This window comes from Pteropus vampyrus, unplaced genomic scaffold (genome assembly GCF_000151845.1).
Source record: "Pteropus vampyrus isolate Shadow unplaced genomic scaffold, Pvam_2.0 Scaffold81, whole genome shotgun sequence".
Lineage (NCBI taxonomy): Eukaryota > Metazoa > Chordata > Mammalia > Chiroptera > Pteropodidae > Pteropus > Pteropus vampyrus.
Genome location: NW_011888862.1, coordinates 8,042,766 through 8,058,708, shown reverse-complemented (window position 1 = coordinate 8,058,708; position 15,943 = coordinate 8,042,766). Strand labels below are relative to the sequence as shown.

At 46.7% G+C, this 15,943-nt stretch overlaps 1 protein-coding gene across 1 annotated transcript in view; it reads left to right on the top strand.

Moving 5' to 3' along the window:
* MAP7D2 (MAP7 domain containing 2) overlaps positions 1–15,943 on the top strand; it is a 91,680-nt gene that overhangs the window by 71,240 nt on the left and 4,497 nt on the right. The window contains exons 8-12 of the mRNA XM_023532348.1: positions 6,161–6,429; positions 6,959–7,091; positions 14,431–14,656; positions 15,397–15,501; positions 15,608–15,629. Of these exons, the coding sequence (XP_023388116.1) occupies positions 6,161–6,429; positions 6,959–7,091; positions 14,431–14,656; positions 15,397–15,501; positions 15,608–15,629 (755 nt within the window). The remainder of the gene's footprint in view (positions 1–6,160; positions 6,430–6,958; positions 7,092–14,430; positions 14,657–15,396; positions 15,502–15,607; positions 15,630–15,943) is intronic.

Below are 15,943 nucleotides of genomic sequence, written 5' to 3'. Positions count from 1 at the left end.
GTTGTCTGGATGGCCCCAAATAAGTACCTCCCACTCAGAATCACAGGCTCATGGACGGATCCTGGAACAAGCCTATTCCTTTGGTGGTTGAGGACAATAATTGATCGTTCCTGGGTGCCATTCCCACAGGCTTCTCTGGTAAATGTATGATATGGTTACCCCTACCTACAGATGAGCACTGGCAATTCAACTGTTGTTTTTTGCCACCACCATTGTCAAATTGGCTTTTACATTCTTGCCTGAAAATTTTCTTGAAAAGGATAATTAAAAATGGAAAGTTATACCCTTTCCTCACAGTCATACTTATATCTTCACCCAGTCCATAGTCCTATATTTTTAGTCTTACTAGAGAGCAATTTGAGTTTAGACCAATTTCTAAAAGCCTTTTCATTGTGAAATCATTTCAACCCTACAGAATAATTGCAAGCCTAGAACAAAGAACTCCTGTATATCTTTCTTCCGGTTAACCTTTAGCCACATTTGCTTCATCATTCCCATCTCCCTACTCACTCTCATTCACTCTCCATAGATGCAACACACACACACGCACGCACGCGCGCGCACACACACACACACGCACACGCACGCACGCACACACACACACATTTTCCCCAGAACCATTTGGAAGTCATAGACGTCATGACCCTTTACCCCTAAGAATGAAGACATTCTTTTATATAAGCACAGTACAATTGTGAAAGTCAGAAAATTTAACTTTGACATAATACTGTTACTTAATTTACAGTCTATACTCCACTTTTGCCAGTTGTTCCAACGAGATCCTTTATAGCATTTTTTCCCCTGGTCCAAGATCCAACCCAGACTCCCACAGTGCATTGAGTTGTCTTGTCTCCTTTAACCTGGAATAGTTGTTTAGCCTGTCTTCTTCTTGACCTCTGCATTTTAAAAGAGCACAGGCCAGTTATTTTGAGGACCGGTTTTTAATTTGGGTCGGTCTGGTCTGCTGTTTCCTCATGATTAGACTCAGGTTATGCATTTGGGGCAGGAATCCCACTGAAGGGATGGTGCCTTCTTCTCATTGCATTTTATCAGGAGGCCAAGGTGTTGGGTTGTTTCATTACTGATGATGGCAACTTCGATCACTTGCTTAAGGTGATATACACAGGTTTCTCTGTTATAAAATTGGTCTTTTCCTCTCTGGGAAGGAATAAACTGTGATCACAAACAAAGACTTTTCAAAATGTTGGCTGAGCTGTGCTGACAAGGCCACAGACCCCTCCCATCCTGTGGGTGGGCTGTATTCACTGTGCCTGGTGTCAAGTGGCTTTGGAAAAAATAGAACTAGATTCCAAGATGTAGAGGAAAAAAGTCCTTTGGGGTTCTGCTTGCAATAAGCTCATGTTCAGAAGCGTGACAACCCTCTCCTGAGAGTTATTCTTGCTGCTCTACTTACAGAGGTGTTTGTTCATATTTCCTACAGTCATGGAACCACAGAAGGTTATATAATCCTGCCTTGTGCACCAGAAAGGCCTGTCTCTGCCATCTGAACAAAACTTGTGAACCCCCTTTGTTAGATTTTAAATACTGGAAGTATTGAACTTCTAACAATTAAAGTGGAAGCACTATAAAAAAAAAAAGATGAAGAATCGGTGACTTGGGTGCCGGCCATGACTCTCTCATCTGTTGATATCTCTTGGGAAAGGTCATTTAAACGCTTAAGACTGGTTTTCTTATCTGAAATATGGTAAATAGTCATTTCCCACCTACCTCAGTTGGTTATTGTGGCGATCAAATAGACCCTTGCTTGTTAAATAGAGAAAATACTTAAAAATAAAACACTGTGAAAACACAGTGAGTTCCCCCTGGTTAATTTGTGTTTAATTTCTTTGATCAACCAAGATACTTATTTCTAGGAAATTGGAGTGGGGCGAGATGACTTTGCCAGACTTTGTTTGGCTTGCAGTAGTGTGAGCAGGGCTGGTCGGAGAGCTCTGAGACCTGTCAGACCCACCTCACCTGGTTCAAGCTGCCCGAGCTTAATAGCTCTCGAGATGCTTGACATGGTACTAAAGGCATGTGGAGAAGTGGCAAGGCAGGATGGGCAGGAAACTAAAGATATGGAGATAAAATAGGGAACTTCTAAGATTGTCTTCTATATTTCGGTCACTTGCGCTGTTAAAAAAAAAAAAAAATCTGAGTTGCCTGTACTCTCTAATTTGAAGGTTGTGTGTGTATGTGTCTCTCTAATTTTTATTTTTATTGGACAGGGGCTGGGGTAGGTGAGTGTAATCAGACTTCTTCATATATTGAGTTTTATCCCAAATAATCCATTACTTCTCGGGTAGAAATTGTTTTTAGATGTGTGCTCATGGATAATTGGCCCAGTTTTACTTTGAATAGAACCTCACAGACTGTGATGTCAACAAAACCTAAGTGCGACTGTTTTGTTAAAGCAAGTTGGGACAAGGCTGCTCGGGGCCGAGCTGACCCGAGGCTGTCAGACCCTCTTCCACCTAGGTCAGTCTGGCCTTTCCTCCTTGGAATTGTGATCCTGCCCCACATTGTCATCCACGGGCTCCAGGCACACTGATTAAGGGTGACTTCATCAGGCTGCATTCCCTTCTGATAGTGAGCCATTTAAATCAGACCCAGGGGTCATGTTGGGATCCAGATGCTGGCTTTCTGCTGCTAAGGCTGGACGATCGAATGCATTGGGCCTACAGCCAGTTCAGGCCTCTTACCCATTCCCCTCGGTCCAGCCCGGGTCCCCGCATGGTGGGAGTTCTGTCTGTAGAAAGGTTCCCCATCCATCTGCCCACTCGTGGGCAGAGGCACCAGCACAGTGCAAGTCCCCCAGGGTGGAGCCTGCCTCTTCAGGCACCGCTTACAGAAGCTCGGAATGTGGGCTTGTCGCAGGCAGGTCCAGAGAACGCTCAAAGGCACCCAGCATCAGTCCCACCTATCAGAGAAATCATGCCTCGCCCCTTGGGGAGGAGGATGAGGGCAAGGAAGAAGAGCAGATAGCTTTGTGCCTGTCTTTTTAATACCAGAAATTCCTATTTAATGAGTCAAGGTAGGAAGGCTTATGGAGGAGAAGCTGTTTTCATCAGCATCATCTGCCATAAAAATAGAAGTCTTTCCTATTGCCTCTCTCTCCAGATCCCAAATCCAGGGTGATTCTTTGCCATTCCCTGTCCCTGTGTTTGGACAGAAGCCACACCTAGCATGCACATGATATTCTAGGGAATGGGTGACCTGTTTGGATCTTCCCAAGGCATTAGACCAGGTCCCTTGAGACTCCTCCTGTGGTTATAGCAGCACTGTGGCCTTGGATGACAGCGTGCAAGGAGGGCATCACTAAGTAAAAATTCACCCGCCGTGTGTTTATACAGGTGATTTGAACCTAAACACCGGGTTTTGCAGCCGATTCGAAAATGGTGCTCAATGGAGCATTGTCATCGTGAGAGGGCGGGGCCTGAGGTCCCCAGTATCACCATTCTTCCTCCTGGTTTTGGTTCATTCTTGTCTGTGAGGAGAATTCAGATTTTTAGTTTATCATATACTTAATCAACACTGATATCTAACAGCTATTGGGTGCTTACTCTGTGCTAGTTCTAAAGTGAGCATATGAGGGTCTTGGTGACTCTAAACTCAGGCTTAGCCACTACTGCAACACAGGGAATGGGGCAGAGTCGTAAGAAGTGGAATCGGGGAGACGCGGGCTAAGACCACAGGTCCGTGGCCTCCTTAACCTCTGTCCGCCCGGTTTCCTCCTCTGTTAAGTGACCCTAATGGTAGTATTGCGTCATATTGGGTTTTGACAACTAAAAGGCACATGTATACGCACATACATGCCAAAATTTGTGTAGGTATACATGTAGCAGCACAGTGGCTGGTGTGTAGACAGCACTCAGGAAGCGTGGACGCCGTTTTAGAGGAGGATAATGGAAGGCTGAACTCCAGGTCATTTGAGGAGGGATCCGGGTGTGACTCTGTCAGAACACATAAGGCACTAGTAATTACCTCTCAGTCTCAGGCTCTCAGGAAGCTCATTGGTGCGCCTCGATGTTACTGGGGCAGTCTTGCCCCTGAGGGGACATTTGACGATGTTTGGAGACATTTTTGGTTGTCATAGCCTGTGGGCGGCAGGGGTGGGTAATGGAGATCCAGTGGGTCAAGGCCAGGGCTGCTGCTAAACATCCTGCAGTGCACAGGACAGCCTCACAACAAAGAATGATCCGGCTCCAAATACCAGGAGTGGCAGGGTTTAGAAACCCTGGTGCATGTGCTCCTATCTGTACATGGAGGGTACGAGGGTTCTGTGCACAACTTTTATTTGAGTAAGTCTAGCAATGAAATTAGAAAACCAGGGTTATAATAGTTCATCTGGAAAGAAACTCTTGGTTGCCGAGAGGTCCCTTAGGAATGGTGGGCTGAGTCAGCTGAGCCCAAGGGCGGAGGGAGAACAGTTTGCATAAGGGACGCACCATCCACACAGATGAGGTGTCACAGGAGTTCTGTGTGGCTCCCGGCCTACCAGAATGATGGCACAGGGAAGTCAGTGCGGCCAGTGCGAAGCGACTCTCTCTGAGGTTAGAGCCGTCCAGTGCAGACCGCTGGAGAGGGGCGTACAGCCCACCTGGAAGTGGGATCTGGACTGATTCCATATCAGTAAAATAGCTGATGCTGAGAAACTGAATTTCAAAAATTCAAACCATGTTCAAGTTGTATTTGTTGGGTCAAGTGATCACATTACTGTGTGGCCCTCGGCCTGGCATTAACTGAGAGGTGTTCTCCTGGGCACCCGGGGTTGGCCATTTAGCATGAGAGCATCGTTGGAAAACCGGCCTGCATTTTAGTCAGTCCACATACCACCTAAGGATTATTTTTCCAGCTCAAGACCAAGTTTAATATTGACCTGATCATATGTTTTCTTCTCATCAGGATCCGACTAGGTAACTCTTAAAGCCTCTGGTGAAAAATTGGCCTTTAATATTAGGTCGAGTTGCCATTTTTATTGCTGTTTTTATAGATTGAAAACAGTCGAATATTAGCAATTTCATATGGTTCAAACTGCTACAGGATTGAAAGTGACAATTTGGAATTTACGTGCAGATTATGTTTTCCTTAAAGGAACTCTGCCACATTCCCGTGCCAACTGCTACATAAACTTAGTGTCTAAAGCTAGACTTTTCCCTATGTAATCAACATCTAGGCCTCATCAGGAGCCAGGCCTAGGCCAACACACCTATAATGGACCTTCTTCCAACAGACATAAGACAAGCTCCTGCATTTTAACAAAGTGCTGTTTTCCTGGGTAGAAATGGCCTTGTCTTCACCTTTGCATCTTCCTAGTAGCAAGAAAGATTCTTTTAAACCTGAAGACCCTCCCAAAAGACACCACCTCTCCCAGCCTCTTGGCCGACTTTGTTCCTCAGCATTTAAAAAGGAACCAAAATAAAAAATAAAAAGGAATCAGATGTCAATTGTATCTCAGTAAAGGTGAAATTTAAAAAAAAAGAAAGAGACCATGGACCTCGATGACATTATGCTGAGCGAGATAAGCCACACACAAAAGGAAAAGTCCTGTGTGATTCTACTTCTGTAAGGTACCAGGAATAGGCAAATTCCTGGAGACAGAAAGTGGAAGGGAGGTTGCCAGGAGTGGAGGAGGGAGGAACGGGGAGTTAGTGTTTAATGGGCACTGAGTTCTGTGGATGGGCGGAGGTGATGGTTGCACCACAGTACACACGTAATGTCATTGAACTATACACTTACAAATGGTTAAGATGGTAAATTTTACGTTACATGACTTTTGCCACAATAGGAAAAAGGAGCCAGCTTGTCCATTGCCATATGCTGAAGTCAGATCTAGCTCTGGCGTTCATCTAAAAAGAGGAGGTGGGAAAATGCCTAACGCTCCATCTTTACGTTGTCATCAAACTTAAGTGAAATTAGGACATGATGTTACCAGCTGGGCTTCCTAAAATATTGTCCCTTCCACCAGGACATCTTATAGCTACCATATGTTCCTGTTGGGGGGGATAGTACTTCAGGGACTTTAAAGTGTGTGCTAAGCCTTACATTTGTTCCTTTTGAAGGATGAAATCATTCAACTTTTTGGAACCAGGTGTCTTAAGAATAGAGAGTGCTGCGGTCAGGCCCAGTGATCACCTCTTGGCCTGTTTTTGGTTTTCAGGGGAACGTCAAAGGTGTATCCACAGTCTCCAAAGAATGCGAAGCTGCCATACCCGGGGTCTCCCGTGAAGTACCGTTTACCTGCTTTTCCCAGCCTGGACACGCCTAAGAAGAAAGCAGAGAAAGAGAAGAGCAACAAGGAGAGGGAGGTGGCCCTGGCTCCGTGGGAGACTACCCCACTGTGGGAGGATGCCCTAGAGAAGCACATAGTGGACAGGCATATCACTGAGAAGCATGCAGCTGCACGTGGAAAGGCCGAGAGCTGCGGAGGTAGGCCCTCTGACCCAGTCCACGTGGGAGGCTTGTGTTTTGAGGAGGGGAGGAGTGTTCCCTAAGACAGCTGCACGCCCTCGTGCTTCCTCAGGCTTGCGCGTTGCCCGAGTCCTTCCCCTTGGTCACCTGAGGGTCCCTGGCGGGACAGGCATCAGGGGGACTGAGCTGCACCTGGACAGCACCATCACATCCACACAGTCTGTTTCTTTAGTCCTGCGAGCCGCTGCGATGGATGCAGTGAGTTCACATCCAGATGAGAGCAGCAGTGGGGGCTGCTATGGAACTTGCTAGTGACCCTGTCTCTCCTCCTCACCTTTTCACCGCCGTCCACTGTGAAATACATGCAGGTCACAACCGCGTATTGCAGCGTCTGCTCAATGGCGAGTTGCGCTAGTTCACAACAGAGGCAGATATTTTCGTTGAGCATTTCCCGTCCCCCACTGGGGTGAGCTTTTCGTTTCCGAGGGGCAGCTGCCATGTGAGTCAATCACGATTTCATCGCCTTTGATCTTTTCCTCTGCTGCAGCCTCAGGGAAGCCCACAGCAGGTACCACCGATGCAGGGGAAGCCGCAAAGATCTTGGCCGAAAAGAGACGACAGGCCCGGCTGCAGAAAGAACAGGAAGAACAGGAACGTCTGGAGAAAGAAGAGCGGGAAAGGTATAGGGGTGCTCAGAGTTTTGCCGCGATCTCGCGTAAAAGGCTGTGGTGGAAAGAGCAATTCATCTTCCTTTCTCGAGTTTTGGAATTGATAAAACCTCGGGAAAAGTATAGGTCTGTGTGGCAGGTGTTCAGGAGACTGCATCTCCTAGTAGATGTCATTAACAGCGATGGAACTTGGCCCTTTTCAGATGACCTGGAAACTCGTAGCTCCTGGAGCCAGCAGCTTCCCATTCTCCAGTTGGACTCTACGACCAGCCAGGCTTTGTAGAGCTATCAGAAGAGTTTGAGCTTTCTTTATAGACTGAGATTCTCCCTGAAAAGACAGGGGATTCTGGATGTAGAGGTTTTGATTCTGATTCCTGAATTGTTGTTTCCCAATTATCCTAAATCGCGCCCCTCAAGTGAGAGGGGAGGGTTGAGCCGAGGCCTCTGGATGGGGTGGAAGCCAGCCTCATAGTCTGAGAAATATGAGGTATGGGGACTCTCATCCTGGAGCATGACAGAAGAGGTCATGGCGCTGGTCCCTAAGTTTGGAAGGTGTCCGAATCGGCCTGGGAATGTAGTGAAAATACACAGGCCCAGGCCCTATCCTGCCTCAACAACTCACCAGAGTGTGAGAGGCACTGCTTTGTTAGCGCCAGGCACTTGGTCAAGATTCGGGAAGTTTGCCTTTTCTGATCTCGATATTCAGAAGGGAATGCATGTTGAAAGACAAGGTAGATTTCATTTCTAAATTGATAAAGGAAGCTTTTAAGATAATCACAGAGTGCAATCCAGTGCTATTTAGAGAATTAACATGACAGGAAGCAAGTATGCTGTAGGCACTGAACTGAGAGTAATAAATAATACAGTATTCTTCATCTTTAAGCGACCTTGGCAAGTCTTTTGTGGTCTGTGATTACAGGTTTGTTGATTTATTTTTTTAAAGGGATAGGGTGGTAGGTCTGGCTGGTTCCTTCTTCAAATTCTGGACTTCTGTGATGATTTTCATAACTCCAGACTTTTGGTCAACATAGGCAGAGCTTTTCATTGAGTGACGTGCTTGGGCTGGTTTGGGTGGGGTCACAGGATGTGCGAAGGGAGGTCACAGGAGATGAAGATGCATCCCAGGCCCTCAGATGACAGGCCTTGGTAATTGCAGGCACTGAGCCAGGTAACCTGACTGTAGCCGTGCACTGTGGAAGGTGAAGTTCTCTACCTTCCAGCGATTACTCTCGCTCACATTTTCTTCACAGCCCAGTTGCTGAGAGAACTGATCGCGCTTCCTCTCTATTTCCTCAGCCCACATTCGGTCTTCATATCTCACATTCATCATTCTTTCTCACAGCCAGACTCTTAACCCATTCCTTTGTTGGCTTTCACTCTGTCCATCTTGGCCTTGCTTCTTTGGCCTATCCTTCTCGGTCTCTTTGGTCCCCGCCTCCCCGCCTCACATGTCACCTGGGTTCCCATCCTCAGTCCTTGGCCGTCTTCACCTGACGAGCCCTCCCGAACATTGGTGCTTCCTCCTCCTCCCAGTGCCCTCATCGTGCTTCAAAAGATTTGGGGCTCACATGTCACGCCATGGTTTCATATTGAGTACTTGGTATGCTAAACCAACTCTGTTGTCATCTCCCGTTCTACGTTCATTTTCCCTTTGCATCTGTTTCTGAAGCTGATTTCATCTTACTTTGTTCTGTAAACCATCAATACTTTCTGGTACAAGGGAGGCACGAAGTTACATGTGTACTGATGACTCCTGAGTCTGTGCCTACGGCCTGGTCTCTCGCTAGGGCTGTGCTGTCCGGTACCATAGCCTCTAGTCCTGTGTGGCTACCAAAACGTAAATCACTAAAGTGTAGTAAACTTCAGTTCCTCAGCCGTATTAGCCACATTTCAAGTGCACAGCCGCTACATAGTAGCTGCTAGTAGCTACCATAGTGGGTGGCACAAATCTCTAGAACATTTCCCTCATCATAGAAAGTTCTATTGGATAGCAGTGGTCTCGAACTTAGAGGCCGTATTTCACATTGCCTGTATGCTTTCATTTGAGTGTGTCTCATATGCACCTCAAATTGAACACTTTCGAAGCAGATCTAATCTTTGCCCCAAACTTCCCGTTCCCTTCACAAGTCGTGTCTCCGAATCTCCAGCACCCAAATCGGAAGTGTCGGAGCCAGCTCTCTTTCGTCCTTGGTATCCCCTCAGTCCTCAGGTCCATCTGGGATGCCTCTTTAGCATCTCTCGTCTCTCTTCTTCTCCAGGCCCTCCTGTCCTCAGCTCCGGCCCCTGCTATCTCTCAACTGGACTGTGTCTGTGGCACCCCAGCTGAGCTCCCTGCTCTAGGTCTCCCGGAGCTTGTCCACACTGTGTCCCCAGTGACTGTTTGCACATAAGTGTCATTGTCATGCTCCTGTTCTTTACCTAGCCAGAGACTCCCCTGCCCACAGGATCCACTGAAACCCACCAATAGACCCTCAAGGCCAGCCATGACCTGGCCACCGCCCACCCTTCCACCTCCAGCACTCTGGCACCGGCGTGCCGAGCCCTGTGACAGGCCCCACCACGCAGTTCCATACCTCCGCTTTCGCTCTGCGCCACGTAGATTCATGCTCCTCTCTAGAAAGGCCTTTTCTCCAGACTCGGCTCAAGCCTAGCTCTCTGTCTGAAGCCTTTCTGTCCCTGCACCTGAGAGAGACCTGACCTCTCCCACTCTTCCGTCTTCCTGAGCCCAGGTGTCCAACAGACTAGCAGCCTCGTTTTTTTTCAGAGGCCCACTTTTCCCCTGCTAAGCACCTTAAAAGGCTGAGATTGTCTTTGGATCACTGATGCTGGCGCTCAGTAAATGTACAAGGAAGGCAGAGAAGGAGGAAGAGGCCAGCTAAGACACCACTGCGGTCGTAGGGTAAGAGAAGGAGAAGGCTAATGTAGTCTGGCCAAGATAGACCTGGAAAAAGGGCAGGCGAGCTCACAGCAGGTGTTCCAGCTCCGGTCTGCGTCTGCGCACGCGCACAGCCGACAGAAACAGGCCGGTTCAAAGTTGATGCTAAGGTGTGAGTCTAAGGACTTAGGGCAGTGGTGTACCCAATAACCGATGAAGGAAGGAGAGAAGGGATTAGTTTTAGAGGATAAAAACTATGCATGTGATTTTAAATAAACTAAGTTGGAGGTGCCTGCAAAATGTTCACGTGATTGGAAAGGGAGTTGACACCTGGTAGAAATGAGAGCAATGCACTTGACCCAAAACCAATTTTCCTCTCTCTTGCCAGAAAATGGAGCCTTGCATAGCACCACGTGAGAGGTGACAAAGTACCAGACAACCTGGGGCTGGAACACAGCGGATACCTCTTAAAATAAGATCATCCTCACATCTGTTTTGTGCTTAGAGTCAGTAGTCAAAGCCACAGAAATGTGGTTTTCGGATGACAGAATATAGAGAAAAATAAACATACTTGAGCCAAACTGTGGAAAGCCAATTATTGTCACAAACTGACGAGGGAAACACCATCAGGGACGAGACTGTTCAGAACAGAAGGGCCGACAAGAGTCCAGATAGCTAGGGCCTAGGAAGAAGAGCAAAAGCTGGTCCAGTCCCCACCAGCAGTGACATCAGGGTTCTTTTTGAAGCACGCAGAGCAGGGCACAGCCCCTGGGCGCGTGGGTGGCCCAATCCCAGGATTCTTGGATTGAGGCAAGGAAGCCTAGAGCCCAGGTCCACCCCAGGGAAGGCACCGGCAGAAACCAGCAAGCCAGAGATCTTACTGTGATTCCAAAATGGGGCATGTTAAGTCATATTAAGAAGCTAAAATAGCTGCTAGGGACCCACGTAGAAAAACATGCAAATTAGGCAGACCCCACAAGCAAAGGCATGTAGCCAGGCCAAAGGTCAGTATCCACACAAGCGTTAGCCCCAGGCCTGGGACTGCAGGCAGAGGTCCCCGTGCTGCTCAGACCTGGTGTCTTACTGGCTAAGCCTCCAGGGGATAGGCTCTTGGGGTGAGAACTGGGGCCTGCAGGACCTGTCCTACTTGCAGTGCTGGCAGGCAATGGCGGCAGCTGAGGCAGGAAGGGATAGCCCGGGTGACACAGCCTCGTGGGTGCAGGGTTGAGGAGAGGACTTCATGGGAAGGATATTTAATGCTGTCTAAACCTGCAAGATACGTCAAGACTGAGGAAAGGCTGCTGGTCTTGGCATTTCGGAGATGAACTGAGATTTCGGAGGGATATCGTGGAGACGGTGGAGACATAAGCCAGCTTAGAAGAGGTCAGAGGGCGGAGGCTCTGAATGTCAGCTGGATGCTAGAGGCTGTGGGTGGAAGGCAAGGGAGAGTTGTTTGAAACTCCTGAGACCTGAGTATTTTTGCCAACTGCGGAAAGGTACTTATAGAAGGGTGAGACGATGGAAGAAAGAGATGAGATGGTCGTAGGAACACGGTAAGAAAGAGTATGGCGTTAATAGCGCAAGTGGTGGCATTTACAATCCTTCGCCGCTAAGCAGAGGAAGAAAGGGGAAATTTCTGAGTGTAACGCCACAGAAAAGAGATGCTCAGGTGGCCCCTGGCTTCTCTGCGAAGTGGACGGTGATGCCAGCAACTGAGGAGGATGTCAAAGACAGAAAAGGTTTGGACCGTTTCCACAGGGAGGGGGCTGAGAGTCTGGAGTAGCCACGGGCGCTCAAGGACAGATGACCAGTCAGCTTCGTTTGGGCCTTACTCGAACCAGTGTTGGCAGCCCAGGAGGAACACAGGTGGTCCTGAGGGCCACCCAGGCCTGGAATCGGACAACAGAGTGGCCTCCATGCTGTTCCAGAAATGCTCAGGAGGGCATCTGATGCCTGGGGCACCGAGAGAAGAGGGAGCAGACGCAAGCGACTGCACAGTGCTACCCGGAGCGGGTCAGGAGAGAAGGTGGTGAAGGATGCAGTGAGAACAGATCAAAGAAGGTGATGTTTAGGATATTAAAGGTTAAGGTTTGTTTAGGATGTTAAAGGTTAAGCTTTTTTTAAACAAAAGCTTTTAAGCACAAAAGGAAGAGAGTATAGTGAAATGCACATACTTGTCCACAGATTGAACAGTTCGATTCTGAGCATGCGTCGCAGTTGTGCACGTGGGAAAGGTGGGACAAGAGGGGCTGCTGGAGGTTGGGCAGTGTTAAATGAAGACCCTCAACTAATGACCGGTGACGGGGATAAGGATGCATCTGTTGTATGATGACCATGATGCACTTTTCTGGTACTTTGCACCTGGTGAGGAAGGGGGATGGGTTCGGGGTGGGTGACAAGAACAAGATCTGGTGAACTCTGGAGAGAACTGCATAATGGTGGCAAGGACAGCGGGGTGGAGGCGGCCCGTAGCACAGGGGCGATGGGGAAACGACCAAATCCGTGTTCTCTTTGGTTCTTTAAGCAAGGAGACAATGTTCATCCTTGGACAGGATATCGAAGGATTCGGTTTCACACAGGCGAAGCCAGTTTTTACCTACTCAGGGAGAGCCAGAGTTTTCCTTAATGGAAAGAATTTTATCTGTAACAGGAGGGACAAGTAGGGGCTAATGGGCCTGTGGGGAGGGATTTCTGTTGCGGGTGATTATGGAGACTTAGGGGCCAAGAGGATGTGTTATTTACTATGTGCGCGCATTGGGCACCTCTGAAGTCCTCGTGGTAAAACGAGAAACTGGCCTTTCAGATCCTGAAGATGAAGATAAAGGTGAAGCAGCTTGGGCATTAATTCACACACAAAGTATCCTTTGTGTACTGACTTCTCTGGGGCAATCACAACCAGCTCCTTAAAAGAGATGAGAACTGAATGCTCTGATTAACCTCTGATAAATCTTCACATGTTCATGTGTGATAATCCTGTGTCGGGCGTACTTAGTCTGTCATTGAGGAATCTGAGAACTGGAGTTTCTTTCTGATTCGGCCCCGTAGTGCTCTTCTCCAGAGTGCTCCAGAATATCCGTTAATTTCAGTTGTTCCAGACATGCTTTGGGGCACTGCAACCCCTTTTAATGTAGAATATATTATCATATACTGTTACAGTGTGAGGCTAATGTCTTTTTAAAATATTTCTTTGGTGACACATATGCTAACTGCCTCCACAATTCCTGAAGCCGACCATTAGGATGGAAGGATGTTCTTTTTAGGTCTTGATCTTTTTATAACATTATACCAGCACCCTGTAAATCAGTGGCACAAGCGTCCAAATAAAGACAGCTTCCGAAAAATGTACGGATTTATTAACGCACTTAAAAGAAGGACATTGGGAGTTGGAGAGAGGATTCATTTTCAATTATAAGACAAACTAGCATCTGGGAATCCATCTAGAGCCAGGCATTGTGCTAAGTGCTTCTCACACGTTATCTCATTTCTCACAGTGATGTCATGGAGGCAATAGTATAGCTATTCCCGTTTTTAAAATGGGCATCACAAAAAGTAAAAATAAAAAAATAAAATGGGCATCAGAAATGTTGAGTGACTTTCCAAGGAAGGGTCACAGGGTGAGGTGCACAATCAGAACGCAGTCTTGGTCTTGCCCATATGTCACATTGCCAATCAGTAACACACTGCAAGATGAGTGTGATTTCTCACATTTTTTTATAGATGAGGAAAGTGACACACACATGAACAAGAAGAACATTAGAAATTAAAAACAAGCGCTTAGACATTGCACTGTTTTTAGTTCTTTATCATCACATCACCAACCATTTGTCTATGGATGAAAAACGTCTAAATGTCATTCGATTTTTATATAGCAAAGAATAAAAGCTAAAATAGATTTTTAAAGATTGCCAAAATAAATGGAAATAGATCTTTTAATTTCTGTCTTAAATGTCAAGTTTCTTTTGAGGATTTTCTTCCATTTCCTGCTTCAGAAGTCATATACCAGTCAGAACCCAAAGTGAACGGTTTGAGCTCTTAGTCACTGCTCTTAAATTGCTGACTAGCACGGTTGTGGCCATTGAGACACTTAGTTTTTTCTAGCTTAAGTTGGTTTTAAATATTTATTTTCTTTAGTTTTTAAAAAATCATTAAATAAGAATGATGGGGCTATGGTCATTTGTAGATTGACTAGGGAACATCTTTGTCTTTATTACGGTATGTTCACAAATCAATACATCATTGCTCTTTGTATAACAGAATTTAAAGTCGACCCTGGTTATTATTTTTTTGTTGTTGTTATATGGACTGGAGTGGCTTTCCGGGAAGGATGAGTCATTTTCTTAAGTGGATACTAATTCAACTACACGTGCCTGTGACTGTGCTGCTCATTCTGCTCCACTGTCTGTCAGCACCTGGCTCTTTGGCAATTTGTCTTTTGAGCGTGTCATTGTCTTCTAACAACAGTTATGTTGTCAAAAGGCTGGAGAAAGAGGAATTGAAAAGAAAGGCAGAGGAGGAAAGACTTCGCCTAGAAGAAGAAGCCCGTAAGCGGGAAGAGGAAAAGAAGCGGCAGGAAGAGGAAGAGAAAAGACAGGAGGAAGAAGAGGCCAAGAGGAAGGCCAAGGAGGAGCTGGTGTTGAAAGAAGAGGAAGAAAAGGAAAAACAAGAAAAAGAAAAGCAAGAAAAAGCCGTAATTGAAAAGCAGGTACTGTATGAGTCTTCATAGAGAGTTTCCTTAAGGGCCCTAGTTTATATTACGTAAAATTAGTTAAATTTGAATGACTCGTTATATGTACTTGAAGTGTTTTCTTAAACTAACTGGGCTGGTTTGCAAATATGAGTTACTTTGGGAAATAAAAGCGAAGTCGGTGATGTTTGCTGTATGCCAGTTCGGGTTCCCCAAAGGCAGGTCGCGGATGAGAATTCGTGCTCCAGTAGTTTATTTGGGAGAAGATCCCAGGAAGCTGGCAGGGGAGTAAGTGCATTGATGAGTGAGTTCCTGTGGACAGCGGGAACTCCCTCCCTTTGGGACTAAGAGACTGTAGAACAGTCCTCAGAATTGTCTCCCCTGAGGGATGAGGAAACAGTTGTTTATCTACCAGCTTCTGCCTCTCATGATTGAAGGTCAATCCTTGGGGAATTAACTTCCTGAAACTCCTGCCACATGCACACTTCATGGCCAGAGACCGCCCTCACACACAGAAAGTCCTTGGCCATGCACGGGAACTGTCCGCAGGTGATCTGCACCGCGGACCCAGGGTATATGAGTGAGGCCCGGCCATGTCGTGTCATGGAGCCGGCTGTGTAAATCCACACTGAATGTTGGAGCAGTACCCGCTTTGGAGTAGATGGTGCGGTGGAGGAACATATACAAATCCCAGGGCATTGGTACAGTGTTTTCTTCGCTTAGTAAAGCCTATGCCTTGGTTTACCTGTTTCTATCAGAAGGAAGCAGCAGAAGCAAAGGCCCAGGAAGCAGCTAAACAGATGCGTCTGGAAAGAGAACAGATCATGCTGCAGATTGAGCAGGAGCGACTGGAGAGGAAGAAGGTAAGGGCCAAGGCGTTAGGAGAATTTAGGGTGAGGCAGAACAGGAAGTAAATCCAGTTCTTTTTTGTAGTTGTTGGGTAGAGTGACCTTAGAAATGTCAAATTAGGTCAAGTTCGTTGATCATGCTGGTAAAATCTTCTATATCTGAATTACTTTTGCCATCTTGCTCTATCGGTTACTGAGAGAGGAGTGTTAAAAGCTCCATCTGTGATTATGGATTTGTCCATCTCGCCTTCCAGTTCTATCAACTTTTGTTTTATGTTTTGAAGCTCTGCTATTAGGTGAATATATATTTCAAGCTATTAAATTGTCTTTTTGAATTGACACCTTTATCATTACGAAATGTCCTTCTTTATCTCTAGTAATACTTGCCTTAAAGTCCTCTTTGGCAGCCTTTTTTATGATTAGCATCTGCCTAGTAAATCTTTTTCTATCCTTTTAC